The sequence below is a fragment of the Talpa occidentalis genome, unplaced genomic scaffold, assembly GCF_014898055.3.
Source record: "Talpa occidentalis isolate TD23 unplaced genomic scaffold, MPIMG_talOcc4v2.1 talOcc4.12, whole genome shotgun sequence".
Lineage (NCBI taxonomy): Eukaryota > Metazoa > Chordata > Mammalia > Eulipotyphla > Talpidae > Talpa > Talpa occidentalis.
The window spans coordinates 93,219,519-93,237,387 of record NW_023601212.1 but is presented as its reverse complement, the minus strand read 5'-3'; the positions used below and the strand labels follow the sequence as shown (position 1 = coordinate 93,237,387).

The window sequence follows — 17,869 nt, the reverse complement described above, 5'->3', positions numbered from 1 at the left end:
GATGATCTGGAAATGGGTATCTCCACATGCAGCGTTATTATGAGAGGTCAAGAAACCGATGAAAGAATTTCATGAATGTTTAGTGTTTGACGAATTGGGGTGAAAATCAAAAGAACAGAGTCTCTCAGCAAGTCCCCTCTCTCTCTTTCATATTCTCATGCCCCCTCCCCAGGGCCTACCACAGAAATCTCCCAACAAGAGCCTCCTCGGCCCCTGCAGTATTATCTGGACCTACGCGTCCTCCGTGGTGTCCAGGCTGCTGCGCGTCGCTCTGCCCTTGACCTTCACCTTCCCTGTTTGTGTAGCTAACTCAGCACACCCTGCTTGGGACACTGATGGCGTCTTGTTAAGATCCCCCCAGCTTCCCTCACATGCACCCCGTGTTCGTAGTGTTGCCGCATCCACGATCCACCTGCCCTTATTCTGTTGTTCATGGCAGTAGACTCATTTTCATCTTGCTCCAGTCACTTTTATTTTCAAATTAACTTTCCTTTCCTCCCATGCCACAAAGAGACCGCGAAGGTGCCAAAGAGCCGACGAAATCAAAACCGCAGTGGTAACAAGAATACAGAGTGGGGGGGTGTGGGGAACACGCCGATGGAGCCCACAAGTCACCAGGAAAGCCCGCCCTGACTCCCCACCCTTGACCTTCACACCTGCCTCGCAGAAGTGTACTTGATATTCTCCCCCACAAACCTGGCTTTTTAACATTTGTCTGAAGTCAGCTTCTCCCGCTGTCTCAAATCATTCTGATTCTTCCACTTAACTCTCTATTTTATGCCACAAGTACCTGATTACAATGTTAATGCGTCGTCTTTGTTCTAGGAGCTGTGGTGTTTGGGTTTTGGGGAAGGCTCCGGACCACGTGGTGTGTTACCTGGTCTGCAGCTGGGCTGCCCACTGACCCGCCTCCTTAGCAACAGCTCGGGGACAAGGAGAGGGCGTTGGCACAGATGCCAGTCCCAGCTCAGCTACCTCTTCTCTGGGACTTCTCCCAGCCTCCGTTTCCTCACCTGTGCCGTGGGAAGATGACAGCTCCCTTCTCGTAGAGGTCTGGGTAGAAGTGAATAAAGCCAGGCACAGAAAGCACCTAACACATAGTAGGCACTTTATAAATAGTTGGTGTTAGAACCATCACCTTTGTTGTTACATTTCACTATCAAAGTCATCCATTTTAGAAAATGCTGATAATGCAGGAACATATAAAGTAGAACGTGAACGCTCTCATGCCATTGGCCTGCTTGATAATTGGGAGCATGTCTTGTAAGTGCTTGTGGATAACATTTCAGAACTTCTCTTTTGCTTAACAATATCTTAGAGACAACATTCTGTATCTATGAAGATTAGTAAGACCTTTGGATCGACTCCTCCATTGCACCTTCATAATCACTCTTGACATCAAGACTCCAGGACCTTTGCACTTGCTGTGCCAGTTGCCAGAGTCCTCCCTCTACCCCCATTGCTCACTCCCTGGCTTTAGTCAAAGTTTATTCCAGTGTCTCCACTTCATAGCAGCCTTCACTTACTGCCACAGCCAAGCACAACCCCCTGAACTTGGTTTCTTCATAGCCTTTGTCACCCTGCCATTGTATTCTGTGTTTGTTTCCTTTTCCATTCACTTTCTACCCCACTAGCCTAAGCTCTGTGTGGAAAACGACTCTACTATGACTAGACCCATGCCTGGCACTCAAGAGATGCAGAATGAATGAATAAATGGACCAAAGGACATCTACACACAGACGTCCAGATGGCCTTCCTCTTCCCATAGGGCAGATTCTCAGGCCTAGGGTGGGGACCATGCACATTTGAAAGTGACTACCTGTTGTCATGTGGCCAATAGCAGAGTTAGCCAGTGTCCCCACTCCAGCAGGATAATGCCCCACTTTTCCGAGTGCTTTTCAGGACCTCAGGCCTGGGAACAGTGGTCCTGTTTCCAGTGAGTGTTTCCAGAGGGACTGGGATGTGGGGAGCCCAGACTGCCAGGGGCATCTCTGCCCACATCTGTGGTGTGCTTTGCTGTCACCTCCACACCCGCTCCCATGTCAGAGCAACTGTTGGACAGATTGTTGAAGAACCAGGGGTGCAGAGTAAAGAATAGGAAGCTGGTCATTGGGGCACAACTGACCTGGGGTCCTGAGTCAGCCTCGGTCCCTTTAATTGGCACCCCCAGGCTATGACCAAGGCTGGGTGCGGCGGGGCAGAAATCGCTCACTCACACTCCATTTGATGCAGCAAATTGCTAGGCCATCTATTCCCTGTGCCAACATGGGTAGTGGGGTTCTGGAGCCACTCTGAGCAGGTCCCCCCACAGGATGCTGGGCCATTCATTTCACACCTCTGAGCTTCAGCTTCCTCACTGGGGCTGGGCCAGGGGAGGGGGGCACAGCAGATGTGCCCAGATGTGCCCAGGAGGGAGGTTGCACAGGCAGGCATGTCAGTTTCCTGTCAGGAACTTGGGGTGCCTTTGCTTCTTAGGGTAGCTGCTGTGGTTTGAGGTTGAGCACATCCAGCTTTTCCTCTCCCCCTGCTATCTTTGTCACCCTTCGGGTTCTTATTCTTTGCAGGTCTCGCTCTCTTTTTCTCTCCATGCTCGTGTGACCTCGGTCTCCCTGCCCCCACCTTCCCAGCCTTCAGCCCGTCTCCACCTCGCCCTCTGCATGTATCTCCTTTCTTTGGTGTTTTTGTTCCTTCCCACCCACCCCTACCCCAAAAATAACTGTACTCCAGAGTCTCAGGTTTCTTTCCTTCTCTTTGCTGCTCCCAGGCCAACTGTCTGACCCAAGGACAACTTTAGATTTAAGTCAGGAGGCTCCATTGCTAGAGCAGGAGTCCGTTTCCTGCAGTCACCCCACCTCCCGCCACTCCAGAAGGAAGGCATCCATGTCTGTCTGTCTATGAACCTGCTCTGCCTTCAAACACCCTGCAGAGCAGTGACAAAGCCTTTGCTAGCATCGACGCACAAGTCCCCTCCAAGCCTCCCATCCCCTGCTCTCTGCTTCAGCAGAAGCAAGGAAGGAAGAAACCAGAGGGCTTCAGCGTCCACTCCAGCCTCTACCCCACTGTGACCTGGGGACAGGAGCCTACCTCTCTGAGTCTCAGATCATGACAAAGCATTTCTGCCAGAACAGAATAATTAGACCGGTGCCCCCAGCCCAGGGCTGATGTGGGTCAGCCCTCAGGTGACATCAGCTCACTGGACCAGCACAGTCACTCTTCTCCAGAATGCATTGATTCAGTTCCTCATTCCTTCACCGGTTCATCCACTCACTCAGCTACCATGGCAGGGGGCACCTTGGCTGGTTGGCATGGGCTCCTCCCAAGGCCCATTCGCTTGGACGGCTAAGAACCACAGTTCACTGTTATCCAGAGAGCCTGGGGCAGGGATGAGCAGTGTCCCCCAAGCCCCTGCAGGATCACTCCTCGAGTGGACTTGCTCTTGAAATGGTCCTTTGAGGACTATGTCCAGCTATATCCATCCATGCAGACTATGGATGGATAGGTGGACCAATGGACGGGCAGAGGAGTGGATGGACAGAGGGGTGCATGGATGGTTATATGAGTGTTTAAAGGGACGTGATCCCTCCAGCCCTTTGAAGAACGACACAGAGAGATCCAGGTAGCAAACAGTGGCACAGTAGCCATTGTGATGCTATGTCCCATCCCCAAGGTTGGCCCGTGTGGCCAAGATCAACATGCTGCCTGTGGACTGTAGTTGTGGGGAGCAGAGTACAGACTTTCCCCAAACATTATTATCCTTTTACTTTGTAGTCTCACATTCCTTAATCCATTCATAACCTACTTCTGAAAACAGGCTTATGTCTCCACATATTTTTGTGCTCCAGGCTCTGTCCAGGGCTGGCAAATGGTAGGGTTTAAGGATGCTGGGTAGATAGATGGTTGGATGGATGGATAGGTGGACCAATGGACAGACAGAGGAGTGGATGGATAGAGGGGTGCATGGATGGTTATATGAGTGTTTAAAGGGACGTGATCCCTCCAGGCATACCCATCTCATATGATCACCAAGAAAACCAACTGTATTTGTTATTGGTTTGGAGAGAAGATTACAAGATGGCTAGACTAACCCTCTGGTTGCTGTCTAGTCTGAGATCCAAGATGATAATTATCCCCAGGATTACAGATACTGGTTGAACAACTAAGGGGCCAAAGACAATAGGACCCTTCAGGAGAACTGGAAGAAATGGGCTCAGGAGCTTTGGGCTAACCTCTATAAGGTCCCCTCTGTCCCCACAGGCAGACTGTTCACTCCATGGCCACCACACTGGTGTTATAAAATATTTGAGCATTGTCTACTGTTTTTCCCAGTTGGCTGGCTGAGAGCTCCTCAAATGCAAAGATTATTTTCAGAATTTTATTTTCCTAATGCCTGGCATAGTACTTGGCATGTAGTACAGGCTCAGTTAATATTGCATGGATCAATGAGTTGATAGGTGGTTGGAAGAGTGGATGCATGAACGGTTTGCTTTAAGGATGATGGGTGGGTGGATGGATGGATGGTTGGTTGATTTTAGAGGTGATGGGTGATTAGGTGGGTGGATGAATGGATGGTCGGTTTTTTTGGATGATAGACTGTTGAGCACTTTGCTAGATGGATAGTTGAATGGTTTGCTGGATGGGTGGTTGCATTTGGATGGATGGATGGATGGATGGATGGATGGATGGATGGATGGATGGATGGATTGGCCTCCTAGACTCAATCTCCCACATGATACAGGAATCCTTCCTACAGTGCTTCTGACAGTCCTACCTATGTGTGTTTACCTACCTATGATAACTGACTCACAAGGTATTTCATTAACTTACTAGCAGAATTGTTTTAAACATTCCCAAATCCTAGCTATGATAATGGAGTGTACCTTCATGGTTAAGACTTTGGTTGAATCTCAGGTACCCTAACTAAAGCAATGCTGCCTTGAACAAAGTCTTAGGCCTCTCTAAGCTGGGTTTCCTCATTTGCAAAATGAAGATAATTGCACTATCTGCAGGGTTATGGGGATTCCATGAAATACTGAATGGCAAAGGCTGGTCAATGCTTTATAAGGGGATTGTTATTGTTATGATACTGAGCCAAGATGTACCCTCCTATAATTGATTTTTCACCGAGAGCCAGATGTGTGCCAGATATTGTTGTACCATTGTATATTCAATGCCAAGCAAGATTGAAATGGTCTCTCATTTCATGGAGTTTATGTTCTAATGGGATGTTCAGACAATAAACAAGTAGACAGGTAAAAGCTTTCAGATGCTCTTAAATGCTGTGCAGAAAATTGAAATAGGGTGAGGTGAAAGAATGTAATATGGCTGTGAGCTTATAAGACACAGTCATGCAAAGATCTAGGGAGAGGGTATTCCAGGCAGCAGAAACAGCCAGTGCAAAGGTACTGAGGCAGAAACAAGCTTGCTCCAGGGAAAGAAAGGCCAGGCGGCAAGGGGGAAGGCAGGGGCAGTCAGGGCAGAGACGGCTGCAGGAGGCAGATCCCACAGGCTGTGCAGGCTGGGCTGTGATTGGAACGTTCTCCACATTGATTTCATGGTGTCCTCTGAGCGACATAGAAGGAGCCTTGTGCATTTGGCCATCACTCAGCTCCTGTGACAGCTGACAGGCTCCCAGTCTTCTGGCCGCCAGACTGAGCAAGCCCACTCTCAGCTTTGCCAGATGACATTCTAGGACACCTGCAGCTACTTCTCTGATGATGTGCTGGATCCCATAAACCTAGAAACCACAGGGCATCAGAGTGGACCCAAAGGAAAGCAGGCTGAGGAAAGGCAGGAGGCTTCTAATTGGAATCACAATGAACTAAACCAGCAAGCTCTGTTAGAAGCATTTATCCAGGTGAGTCTGGTGTAGGAGCCGACTTTCAAAGAAAAATAAGATCCGACAGTGACTGGTCCGGGAGCTCAAGTTAGGGCCTGGACCTCTCTGCCCTTGTGTCCTCTGGGATACTTCTCTTCCCAGGCAGCCTCTCTCCACGTGAGGACAGAAAGGCTCTCAGGATCTTCCAGTTCCATGTATACAGGAGAACCTCTCTTATGTAGTTGTTCCAACAGAAGTCTGGAATTCTCTTTTCTTGGCTAACCAGCTTTGGTTCAGTCCCACGCTAACCTCTGCATGGACCTGCTATGGCCAAGAAGGTGCAGTGTCCCGATCACCCCAGTGCTGATGATGGAGGGAGACCTTGCATTCCTATAGACTGAGAAGAAAGGGGAGATGATGACCCCCCAAAAATTGAATGATAGAGTTTCAGTTATGGGTGATGGATAAGTTCTGAGGTTTCAGGTACAGCGTTGTGCTCCTAGTTGTGCTTGTAGCCGTACGTGTACTTGTATGCAAAGAGCTGAGGTCTCCTGCTACCTGTTCTGATCACCTTTAGGAGGGGCTGAAGGGATGCTGCTAGGAGGTGAAGGGAGGGTGGTCTGCCCAGGCTGGAGTAGCATGCCAGTTTCCGTTGCCCAAGTAAAAAGGAACCTCACCCTCCCGTATGGTAGAGACAGACACCTCCTCTTCCTCCCTCTCACCTGTCTCGCTCGGTAGTTTAGTAAGTGTGTGCACGTGTCTCTGTGGACTTTGGAAGCTCCTGTGGGTTGACAACCTTGTCTACAGCCCTCAGCCCAAACCGGCTGCCACATTATAACAGGGCAGCATAGGGACCCAGCTCACATTTGGTTCCAGTGAATCAGATTCTAGAACCAAATATGATTGCGGCAGAGAAACTCCCCACCCCCACAAGAGACCACCCAGCCTCACCCCATCTCTGTGGTCTCTCGGGCCTTCCCCAGGTAAAGCCAACAAGAACGTGCAGTGGGACGAGGACTCCGTGGAGTACATGCCGGCCAACCCCGTCAGGATTGCCTTCGTGCTGGTGGTGCACGGCCGCGCCTCTCGGCAGCTGCAGCGCATGTTCAAGGCCATCTACCACCGGGACCACTTCTACTACATCCATGTGGACAAGGTGAGGACCCCGGCCACCCCCGGGCCGTGCTTCTGCGCCCCTCCCAGCTGGCCTTTTAGGGAGGCTCATGGGCCAAACAGCTGCCTTTCTCTGCATGTGTGTGTGTATGTGTGTGCATTGCACATGTGCATGTTTGTGTGTGTGTGTGTTTCACAGTTCCCAGCTGCGACTTTAGACTTTCTTCATAAGCACCGTATGCCTTACCTCTCCTCACTGCCCCTCTGCCCGACGCCCTCAGCCACTTTGTGAGAACAGTACCCAGGGGTGGCCACGCTTTTTCTCTCAAGGGCCAGAGAGATTTTAAGCTGCTCTGTCCACTGACTCAGCCTCTGGAGCTGGCCGTGGTGGTGTGTGGGCAGCCATTAACAAGCACAGGAAAGCCTCATTCACGAAAGCCTGCAGCGGCTTGCTCACCTCACCCTCTCTGAGCCCAGAGAGCTGACATGACGTCATCTACTGACGAGACAGGATGCTGCCATTTGTCAAGAGGCAGAAGGGACGCTTGATCTGAAAGGACTGCTTCTGACAGTCTGTGGGAGGGTGATGGGGAGTCTCACCTCTTAAAATGCTCACCAGGTTTAGGCACAGCCATACTGTGCCACTTGTCACCCCCAGGTCACATGCCCAGGTCTGGTGTGAAAATGCAGAGTCCCAGGCCCCAGCCCATGACCCAGGGAGCTGTCCGCTGAAAAGCTGGACCAGGGCATCTGCATTTCCAGGAGCTAAAGTAAAATGCAGGAATGATAAAGACTCAAGTAGCCATGCAGAAGGTCCCCACCTCTTGAGCCAGTTACTTAGCAGCACTACCGTGTGCAGAAGCCACAGCAGCTACAAGGGGAGGGGGCGGAGTGGGCTTGGGGCGCAGGGCCTGTCTGCTGCAGTCGGCTGCTGACCGTCTCTCTCTCTCCTGGGAAGCGCTCTAATTACCTGCACCGGCAAGTGCTCCAGTTCGCCGGGCAGTACAGCAACGTCCGCGTCACCCCCTGGAGGATGGCCACCATCTGGGGCGGGGCCAGCCTGCTGTCCACCTACCTGCAGAGCATGCGGGACCTCCTGGACATGGCCGACTGGCCCTGGGACTTCTTCATCAACCTCAGCGCAGCCGACTACCCCATCAGGTAAGGCGCCCTGTGCCCCAGCCAGCTGGCCCGGGGTCCCGCACCCGCTCACCCCCTCCAGCGGCGGCTCATCCCAGCCTTCCTGAGATGCGGGCAGAGCTCGCGCACTGTGTCCATAGGAGCCACATGGCGCCCGAGGATCCTATGTGTGTTCACTCACTCACTCTTTCAGCAGAGATGTGCTGAGCGCACGGTTTTCCCAGGTCTGAGGATACACTAAAGCGACTAAAACCCCTGCCCCCAAGGGAGCTTCCAGCCAAGTGGGGGAGACAAACAAGCAAAATAAATAAAATGGCACATCAGAAAAATAAGGCAGCGAGTAATTGCCAGGAAAGGAAGGAATTTTAAGGAGAGTGGCCAAGGACTTCCTCACCAGGAAGAGTGGCAGGAGGCGGAGGAGCCGCCACTCAGGGAACATGGCCCCGGCAGGGGCAAAAGCAGGTGCTGACCCCGCAGGTAGGACAGGCCTGGGGTGTTGGAGGAATGGTGGGGGGCGGTGCATCTGGAACAGAGTGAGTGAGGAGTGGAGGCATAAGAGGTGAGAGAAAATCGGGATGAGGTCTTGGGGATTCTAGAATTTGGCAGTTCCTCGAAGCCAGATGGGAGCCGCCGTGTGTTGTGCGCAGGGGAAGGGCAGGTGTGACTTCGGTGTCAAACTGGAAGGGGACAGAGTGGTCGCCATGGCCCTGGCCAGTCAGAAACCCATATCCTTGAGCTGTTGGAGACCCCCAGGGGTGTTTGCTTGGCTCCTGTCAAATTTTAGAAAATGAATTGACGACCCATATTTTAAAATTAGGAGGGTTCGTGTGAACCTAGAGATTTCGATCTTCTCTAGAACATTCGCCCTCTGAGCCTGCAGCCACTTGGCCACATTGTGTGAGGATGGCAGAGAAGCCAGCAGCCCCTAAGAGGCCAGATACAGCCAGGAAGCTCTGGCCCTTTGCACGAGCATTGACAGCTCTTGAAAATACATGATGAGCAAAGCAAACCTGTCTAGAGAACTTCGGGGAAGGGGCAAGATGTCAAGAAGACAGTTCTTGGCTTGTCTGTCTGCCAGGCTGATTTATTGACGGACAAGGCGGAAAAGGAGAAATGAGTGGGGTGGGGGAGTGCAGGGGAAATCTTCCTTCTTTTGACGGCTTGAGGGATTTGGGTAAGCGTTCCCAGAAGACCTGAAAGAGTCTTTAAAAAAAGACTTTTATCAGAGCAATTCCCAAACATGCTCAGGAGTACTGAAAATAGTCTGTGAACCCCACCTTGACATCACCGGTTTCAAAGATAATCAGCTCACAGCCAGCCTGGTGCTCGCTCGACCCGTGTCCCTCTCCCTGACCCCGCCGGAGCATTTCTAAGACACACACTTGCACCTGTAAATATTTCAGTATACCATTTCAAACAGATAAGGTCTCCCTTTGAACAGAACATCAATATGCTTATCACACCTAAAACGTTACCAGTCATTCTTAACGGCCTTGAGTATCGAGGTCACATATTCCCAGGAGTTGGGGTTTTCAATCAGGATCTAGATGAGGTCCCGGCATGGAAGAGTTCTCAGTCAGAGCTAGAAATGACTCGTTTCCTGCACCGTGTGATTCCTGGTGCCTCAGTCCTGGGCGTGGCGGCTTCCCATGGCTGGCTGGGAGGCCCCGGATGCTGGAGGGGACCTCAGTCTGTGGCATTTTGGTTAAGATAACATTGGCACCCTGAACCTGAGGACAATGTCGACAGGTTAGAGACCTGTCTCTGTTGTTCATAGAAAACAGGGTCCAACAGGGTGCTCAGGAAACCATGGGCAAAATTTTACTTAATACTCATTCATTTAAACAAGTCCACAAACATTTGTTAATCAATTCCTATGCTGGGCACTATTGGGGCACGTGGTGTGCACAGTGCCCCCCCACCCCACCCCACCCGGGGCAGCACATAGCCTAGATCATCATGCAAGGACTGTAAAGAAAGGAAGGTGGTGTGAATGGAGAAAAACAGGAGGGACCTATCAGGCTAGGGAGGCCTCTGAATATGAAGTTTTGAGTGAGACCTGGAGGAAAAAGAGGGATTGGCAGGCAAGTGAAAAAGATCGTGTGAGCTAGGATTTTCCAGCCTGGGCACCACTGTTGTACCAGGCTGGGTCATTCTCTGTTGCGGGAGGTTGTCCCATGTGTTGGAGGATGGTTAGTTGTATCCCTGACCTCAGTCCAGTAGATGCCAGTGGTGCCCCACAACTCTTCACAATCACAGATCTCTCTAGATGTTACCACCTGTCCTCAAGGGACAACACCTCCTCCAGTGGTGAACTCTCCAGTTCCTGATAGAAAGAACAGTCTGGAAAGGACTTGGGTTAGCAAAGGGCTCGTTGCCTTTGAGAACTTTAAACATGGATGGAGTATAATAAACCAAAGAATAAGGAGAGGGAAGTTTAGAGACATTCAGGACAAGGTAGGGTTAAGACATTCTTCCTCCATCTTTTCAGAAAAGTCCCAAAATGCTGAGTGTAGCAACTAGCATGGTGGGCACCTCCTTCAGTCCTCAAAGCAAACCTATTGTACAGAAGGGCAAACTAAGGCCATGGTCATATAAGGACAAACTGGGGATTAGAACCAGTTCTGTCCCGTGCCAACATTCTCTTGCTTCAAGTTGGCCCCTTGGGGAAGCATTTTTCCCAGAGGGGTTGGATGGCCCCAGGCCCGGACCTCATGGCTGGACAGGATAGTAATTGCACCAGTGGGCAACGGCCCCCAGGGAGGGTCATGAGAGGTAATTCCTCCTCCAGACCTCTAGTAGAGGTCCCAGAGGACAGCCCGGCTAGATCAGGTGGTGGCATTATGGCAGAGACCTCTTTCAGCCAGGTATGTGAGCCAGTGTCCTTGGCTCTTCCCAGGAGAACCATGCCTGGTTTCCAGGCTGCCCCCTAGAGGACCTACGCTGATTTGCAAACTGAAGCCATAACCTTGGTCCCTTAACCAAGGCAGTTCCACTAGGGTATTAGGAATTCTAGTTTCTCAGCCTTCTAGAGGATGCATGCTCAGACTCAGGTGACTAGCATTCAAATATAAGCTCTACTTCATCAGAAGGTGGTTATCAGCAAGTACATCTAATCTTTGTGAAATCAGGATAGAATATTAGAACTAGCACAGTGTTGAATGCTTAGAAAGTACTTAATAAATGTCACCTATTAATTCCTGAGCCACAGTCAAAGCTAACCTCGCCTCTCAGGAACCCTGAAATCCGTTCTCAGACCACATACCCACCTATTTGAATTCAGAGACAAGAGTCATCCTATTTCTGGCTTTTTTAGCTAGATGTTGCAGGTCTCTCTGCATCTCTCCCAGTCTGTCTTTCTCTCCCTCAGCCTCCCACTGCTCTTATTTCCTCCCCTTCCCAAGTTTTTCTGCCTCTGCGCTTTGCCATCCTCATGCCCAGAGGCACTTTATGCATCAAGCACTGCTGGTTCCTCTTGCTGTTGTTTTTGTGAAGTTGCCCCACACGAAAACATATGAATTTTGCAGATGAATGATTTTATCCTGGGCAACTCTGATAGGTTTTCACTTCCCATCTGCCGCTCCATCTGTAGCTTCCCAAACCGCTATTTCTTCGATCCCAGGAGAGAGAAAACTTAGGGGCCTTCTCAAAAAGTGGGAGTACCCAAGTCAGAAGCTTCCTTATAAGAGTGTTGGAAAACTTGGGAGCTCACCTAGGACAGAGCCCCCCAAAGTGGCTGGTACTCTGAGTAGTCTGTGATCTGACATCACTTCCCTGTGTCTGCCACCCTACTCTAAATGGAGGCCAAATGCTTCCCCTTTTAGGCAATAAAGACTTGCTGGTCTTTCCTGGCCACCAGACACTGGATGCAGACAGCCTTTGTGCCACCCCTGACTGACTGTGTGAATCAACACAAGTTGCTCTACATTTTCTGTGTCTTGGTTTCTCTACCCAAAAAACAGGACACAATATTAATGCCTATCTCATAAGACTGTCAGAGGATTGAAGGGAATACTGTGTGTCGAGGGCCTAACAGAATTCTCAACACATTGAAAGTGCTAGATTAATACAGGCTGTTATGAGTATAGCAGTGGAGCCGCGTGGCACCCCAGACGGGACTTAGTCATCAGCTGCATTGCTTTCCTGTGTAATGACTCATGAAAAGCCCAGCAAAATACTTCTTGAACTCACATCTTTTTCAAAAGTGGAAAAAGCAAATTTGACTGTGAAGATTGACTGTTTCAAGAAAAACAAATAGGACCAACTTGTTTGTGGGAGAATAGTCCAGTATTTATAATATACCAGCTAAGTGTATTTGAAGAGTCCAGGTCTTCCCACTCTGCTGCTGACATGGCCACCTGGCCAGATAGGCTGTGGTTAGAGCTGATCTGTATCCATGGGCATGGATGAAATTGGATGTTTTCAAACACTGAGACCTGCTAGGACTTCAGTCATCAAAGAGCACATGGTTTTATTCGATTTATCCTATTTGCTAAGGTAGGAAACTGCTAGCAGACTTCAGTTAGATGGGCCACAGAAAAGATGAGACCAGAAGTGTTTCCCACTCTTGCTTGTTTGGGACCAGTGGAAACAGGCCCCCCCATTGTCTTCCATCACTAGGCCCTCCATCCTGGGCAAAGCAGGCAAATGGAGGAAGGATGAGTGTGTCCAGGGCCCCTCAGACTTGTGCATGTGCTTGTGCATGTGTGTGTGTCTGCATACGAGTGGGGAACAAAACAGTATTGAAATGTCTTAAGCAAAACCCAGGGTCCATTGATTTTTGCCTTTTGGGAGTCTACAGCAACTCTAACCCAATTGAGGAGGCACTCTGTGGACTTTTAATTTACTCTTGACCTTAGAGCTAGACCACTGTTCCGAGATACCACCAGGGCCTCCTGGGAGCATAGGTGGTGCCTCCACAGGAAGTACTAGCTCAAAAAGACAGGAACCAGGTGTCCATGCATCCTCTAGAACATCCCAAAGGCCAGTGTTTACACAGGCCTGATCAAGCAAGACTAACCCTAGATGCACCTCACACATGTATCGTGCTCTGAAGGAAAGGGCGGAGGCATCTACAAGCACTTAGCAGGTGTAGCTTACCTGGACTGGGGTCTGGGGCCACCTCTGTGGAGAGGCTGCCCATGAGCTGTGTTCCATGAGTAGTCATTAACTAGCAGAAATGGGAGGGGTACCAGCAAAGTGTTCTAGAGAATGGCATGGACAAAGGCCCAGTGATAGAAGGGGCCCTGGCATGTTTGAGGAACTGAGAGGTGAATGTGGTACCACCAGTGAGGTAAGCAGAAGCCAGTCCCCGCAGGCACTTGAGTGCTCTGTTGGGTGGCTGAATGATTAGCCCCTGAGCTACAAGGTTGAACATCATCCTAATAGATACGAGGAGTTTCTTCTTCCTTTTAGACCAAAAACTCATCAACAAAGGACATAGCATCCTTGGAAGCTTTGAATAGCTGGTGTAGCTCTCAATAGAACCATGTTGTTGTGATCTCCCCATGAGATCACAGTTCTCGAATGATTCTTTTTTTTTTTTTTAGAGATTTGTTTATTTATGCATACAAGAACTAGGGTATAGGCCAGAGGTGTAGGGGGGTGAGAGGATTCACCAGAGACAGAGTGGGGAACAGAATAGGCAGATTGACTGAAATACACTGCTGAGGGGAGCAGTGGGTGAGTCAGGAGAGGTCTGCTGTGCCATGTGGGTGAGCTCCCTGGCCAGCTGGGGATAGAACTCATGCTGCAGAGGCTGTGGGCAGCTTCATAGGTTGTGTCTTAACCCCTTTGCACCACCAGGGAGGCCCCTCTCAAATGATTCTTGAACTTCTTCCCAGCCCACATCAGCCACTGTCTCATTCCCCACCCTTCTCTGAACAGGACCACCTGCTCACCAGCAGCTGGAAATCAGTGTGCCCTCATCTGTGTGCCCTGCAAATTCCAGTTGTTACCCTGACATGTTTCCCAATTATATCTCCACCTGTGATCCCCTCCATCCTTGCCCAAGTCCGATCCTCACTGCTTCACACCTGGGCCTTCAGAATTCCCCAGAAGGACTAGACTGAGCCAGATCCTGACAATGGACTGGAAGAAGGGCATTCTCCAGGGCCACTTAGAAATAGAGCAGCCACCCCCAGCCCCCACTGGTCCCACCCTCACCCCCTTCCCCTACCCACCCCACCCAGACTGCCTGGGTTCAAATCCCAACTCATCTGTCTACTAGCTGTGTGAACTTGGACTTGGGGAAATCCTGTTGCCTCGTTCAACAATCATTGCTTGAGCACCTACTCAGCGTCATGCCCCTAAGATACAGAGGACCATAGCTCTCAGTGGAAAATCTGAATTGTGAGTGATTCTTGAAATTTTCTTTAAAATACGTTTCAAAATATCAGCTTTTTTTTTAAATATCAGGACTTCATCCCAGCCAGGTGAAGCAAGAATTTATATGTTTTTTATAGCTTCCCAGGTGCAGTAGATACACAGTGATGGTTGAAAACCTCTCACGGGGGAGATGTAGAAGCTCATCACGTAATTACAGGGAAGCAAGACAAACGCTGTGATGGAGATGTGTCCGCTTCAGCCCTCCATGGGAAGTCGTGCCTTGGGCCCCAGTACAGTCTCCCTTGTTCCCCACTTTCTCAGCATCCAACCACTTCTATTCTGTAGATGTTCAGAGATGCGTACCCTTTTTCCTGAAACCCCCAAACCTTGGCATGACACCACCTGAGGGAGGCTCCTCCCAGATAATGTGTGGGTCGGGAAGGGTGGATCTACTAGGGCTGTTGTTTATGAGGGAACTGGAAAAACATGCCAGTAATTATGCTATTAACTGTTTTGTCTGCATCTAGTAGCAAAATAATCATTTCCCCGGCCCTGTTATTTTTCAGCCTGACAGAGTGCACTCCTGCCTTTGCAAGAATGCACTTTGCTTGCCTCTTGCCAGCTGTTCTGGGTCTCCTGAGCTATATTTTAGGTTAGACAGTTCTCTGGGCTTTCTGGAAGTAAAGTCTGACCCGGAGCATCCCCTGCAGTTCTTAAGGTTCTCATGAGACTCAGATGAAAACACCCAGTCTTCTCAGAAAGGCAAGAGTGGTTAGCAGGGTCTAGAACACTGTCTTGGCTAATATATGTAAGAAAGGACATTCCTGGCAGGATGGGAAGAGCTCACACACTAGCACAGAGGCTGGCAGGAGAAAGGGGCCGGAATGATGTCACTGCTTCACCCACGGATGATGCCACTTGGCTTAAATAATTCCAGCCACATTGTTTGCTTGATACTCATTTTCTGTCTTTCATTCCAAATGAAAAGAAGTAGAAAGGGTTGGATGGTTTTATCTCGAGTCATATGTCCATTCTTCGGTCACCAGAAAGTCAAACACTTCAGTCATTCATTATTTCGACACATGATTTTTGAGATCCTACTCGATGCCAGGCAGTATTCTAGACCAGAGCTGCCGAATAAAACTTACTGGTGATGGAACTGTTCTAGAACTGTGCCACCCATTCAGCTACCACTAGCTACGTGTGACTACAGCGAGCTTGAAATGTGCTGTGTGGTACTGAGGAATTAAATTTTAAATTCAATTTGATTTTAATTTAAATGTTAGCAAATAGCATATTGAACAGCACAGTTCTAGATGCTAAAGATAGAATAGTGAACAAAACCAATTAGAAGCTCCTGCCCTCTTAGACCTTATATTTGTGTTGTGGGGCAAAAATACTTCCGCACAAGAGAATTTCGCTGACCAAAGACAAGGATGGATGCAAACACATCAGAAATAAACCTGGTCTCCATCCTCTGCCCATTTGACAGTCTTGCCAACTCCCAGACTGACCCTGCACTGAATTTTTGCATGGTATTTTCTTCCTAAATTCTCCCTCCAGAGCTCATTGTTCTCCAACCCCTTGGCAGCAGTTCTGTGTGTCTGTGGATGGGACATTTCCAACCCTGGGCATCTCCTGCCCAGTGCATTGGGCATGGTTGCTTCTTGGCCAAGCAGAGCCTTCATTTCTGTGACTTGACCCCAATGGCCAGGGTGTGCATCCTGCCCTGTCCAAGTGCATCCTGGGAATGTAGGTGTGAGTCCAGGGTGGTCCATGCATGAGTGAGCCGCATGGTAGAGTCTGTTGTTCTTCCCCTGCCTCCCTCGTATCTACCAACAGAGGAAGGTGATTCTGAAGGGCATTCTAGAGGGACAGCAGGTCCTGAAAGATCCCAGGATAAGGATAAAGGAGGGGTGTTGCTACCCCTTTTTATTGATGATAGCAGAAACTCAGCTGGCACAGGTGGAAGGGACAGTGTTAAGGTCCAGTCATGGACAGATGGGAACTCTGTTGATTTATTAATAGTATTAAGTGTCTTCCTCTCCCTTGCTGCCATGTTGAGTCATTGCCTAGGATGGAGCATGGTCAGTGGTGGATTCTCAAAGTAGATGCCAAGGGAAACCCTCTACATCTGCCAGGCTCCATCACTAGTACTCGCTGCCATTCGTGCACAGTCGCGGGACCCAGCGCCGAGCCATTCCCATTCATGATCTAATGCCAGAGTCATTGGTCACCAGCAGCAGCTGAGCCGCTGGTCCTTTCTGCTGCCGTCCTTACAGCAGCCCAAGGGGCGCATTCAGAAGGGCCTGACACAGTGGACTCGTGCTACAGGCCACACCAGGGGCAAGCTGGGTTTGAACCCAGGCTCAGCTGGCTCCCAAGGGTAGTGTGCTTTCTGCTCTGCCAGCTGCCTTACCTGTGAGGTTGCTCATGAATGAACGGTCAGCTCCAGGGAAGAAAGCAATCTCGTGGGCATAGGCCCCACCATGTGGCATGCCTGCCGGTGGGCCGTGTGTCCAGGAGGGCTCTCTTCTCTGCTCGTGGCAGATCGGGGCTTTCCCAGTTGTTTGCTCTAAGCATGGACTGAGGAGCCAGCTGTGTGGTATTAGGGGGGCAGCTCCAGCTTTCAAATTCCATTCTAATCCTGCATCTGCTTGATCTCAGACTTCCCAGATCCCTCCCCAAGCTCCATAATTGTGGTGCTGGGTGGAATTCTCACTCATTTAATTGTTAGCCTCGAGCAGCCTAATTAGGAAGGAATGGCTGCTGTCCCCACAAATACGCATAATTGTTCCACCACAAAGCCTCAGTGATGCTGGCATTTTCTGCACCATCGCTCACTCCAGGAGAGGCCTGTTATGTCAGCCTGACCTGGGTCTGCAGCCCATCTCCATTCCCTACAAGCTGTAGACTCTCAAGACAGGTGAATCCAACTTTCCTGGATCTCGGGTCTCTCACCTGTAAGAGGGCAACCATCATATCCCATCAGGGAGCCCCACAAGAAACCGCAGCCAAATGAGAATCCAGGCTCTGCCTTCTGTCCAGCTCTGCCAGCTGGATGCACAGCCAGGTCAGAGCAAGATGGGCCAGGCGTGGCACCCATGTGCAACCTCATGTTCATCCCCCCCTCCTTCTAAATTTGGGGACCAGGATGCTCATTGTACTGATGGGTGTAGAGAAAAGAGGACCCTCAGGTCTCCCAGGGAGAGACTGTAGCTTTCTTCATTCTTCTATTTGCATGAAGACAAGAGGCAGGATGGAAAAGTACAGCCAGTCCTAGTCCCAGAGGATCGGGCTCAGCCCACGTTGAAAGCAAGATACGAGAGAAGGTAGTGGGATCCCAGCAGGGGCTTTTACTGGGTGGTTACCTAGCCCATTTGTAAACAGGCCCAGGCAGGCCCTCCAACACTTGGAATCGCACCATCAGTTCCTTCTCCCCATGGGGAGACCTAGTAAGGAGAGGGGCATGGA

The 17,869-nt window shown here is 50.2% G+C and overlaps 1 protein-coding gene across 1 annotated transcript in view; it reads left to right on the top strand.

Moving 5' to 3' along the window:
- XYLT1 (xylosyltransferase 1) overlaps positions 1–17,869 on the top strand; it is a 275,010-nt gene that overhangs the window by 195,860 nt on the left and 61,281 nt on the right. The window contains exons 4-5 of the mRNA XM_037507547.2: positions 6,799–6,971; positions 7,887–8,089. Of these exons, the coding sequence (XP_037363444.2) occupies positions 6,799–6,971; positions 7,887–8,089 (376 nt within the window). The remainder of the gene's footprint in view (positions 1–6,798; positions 6,972–7,886; positions 8,090–17,869) is intronic.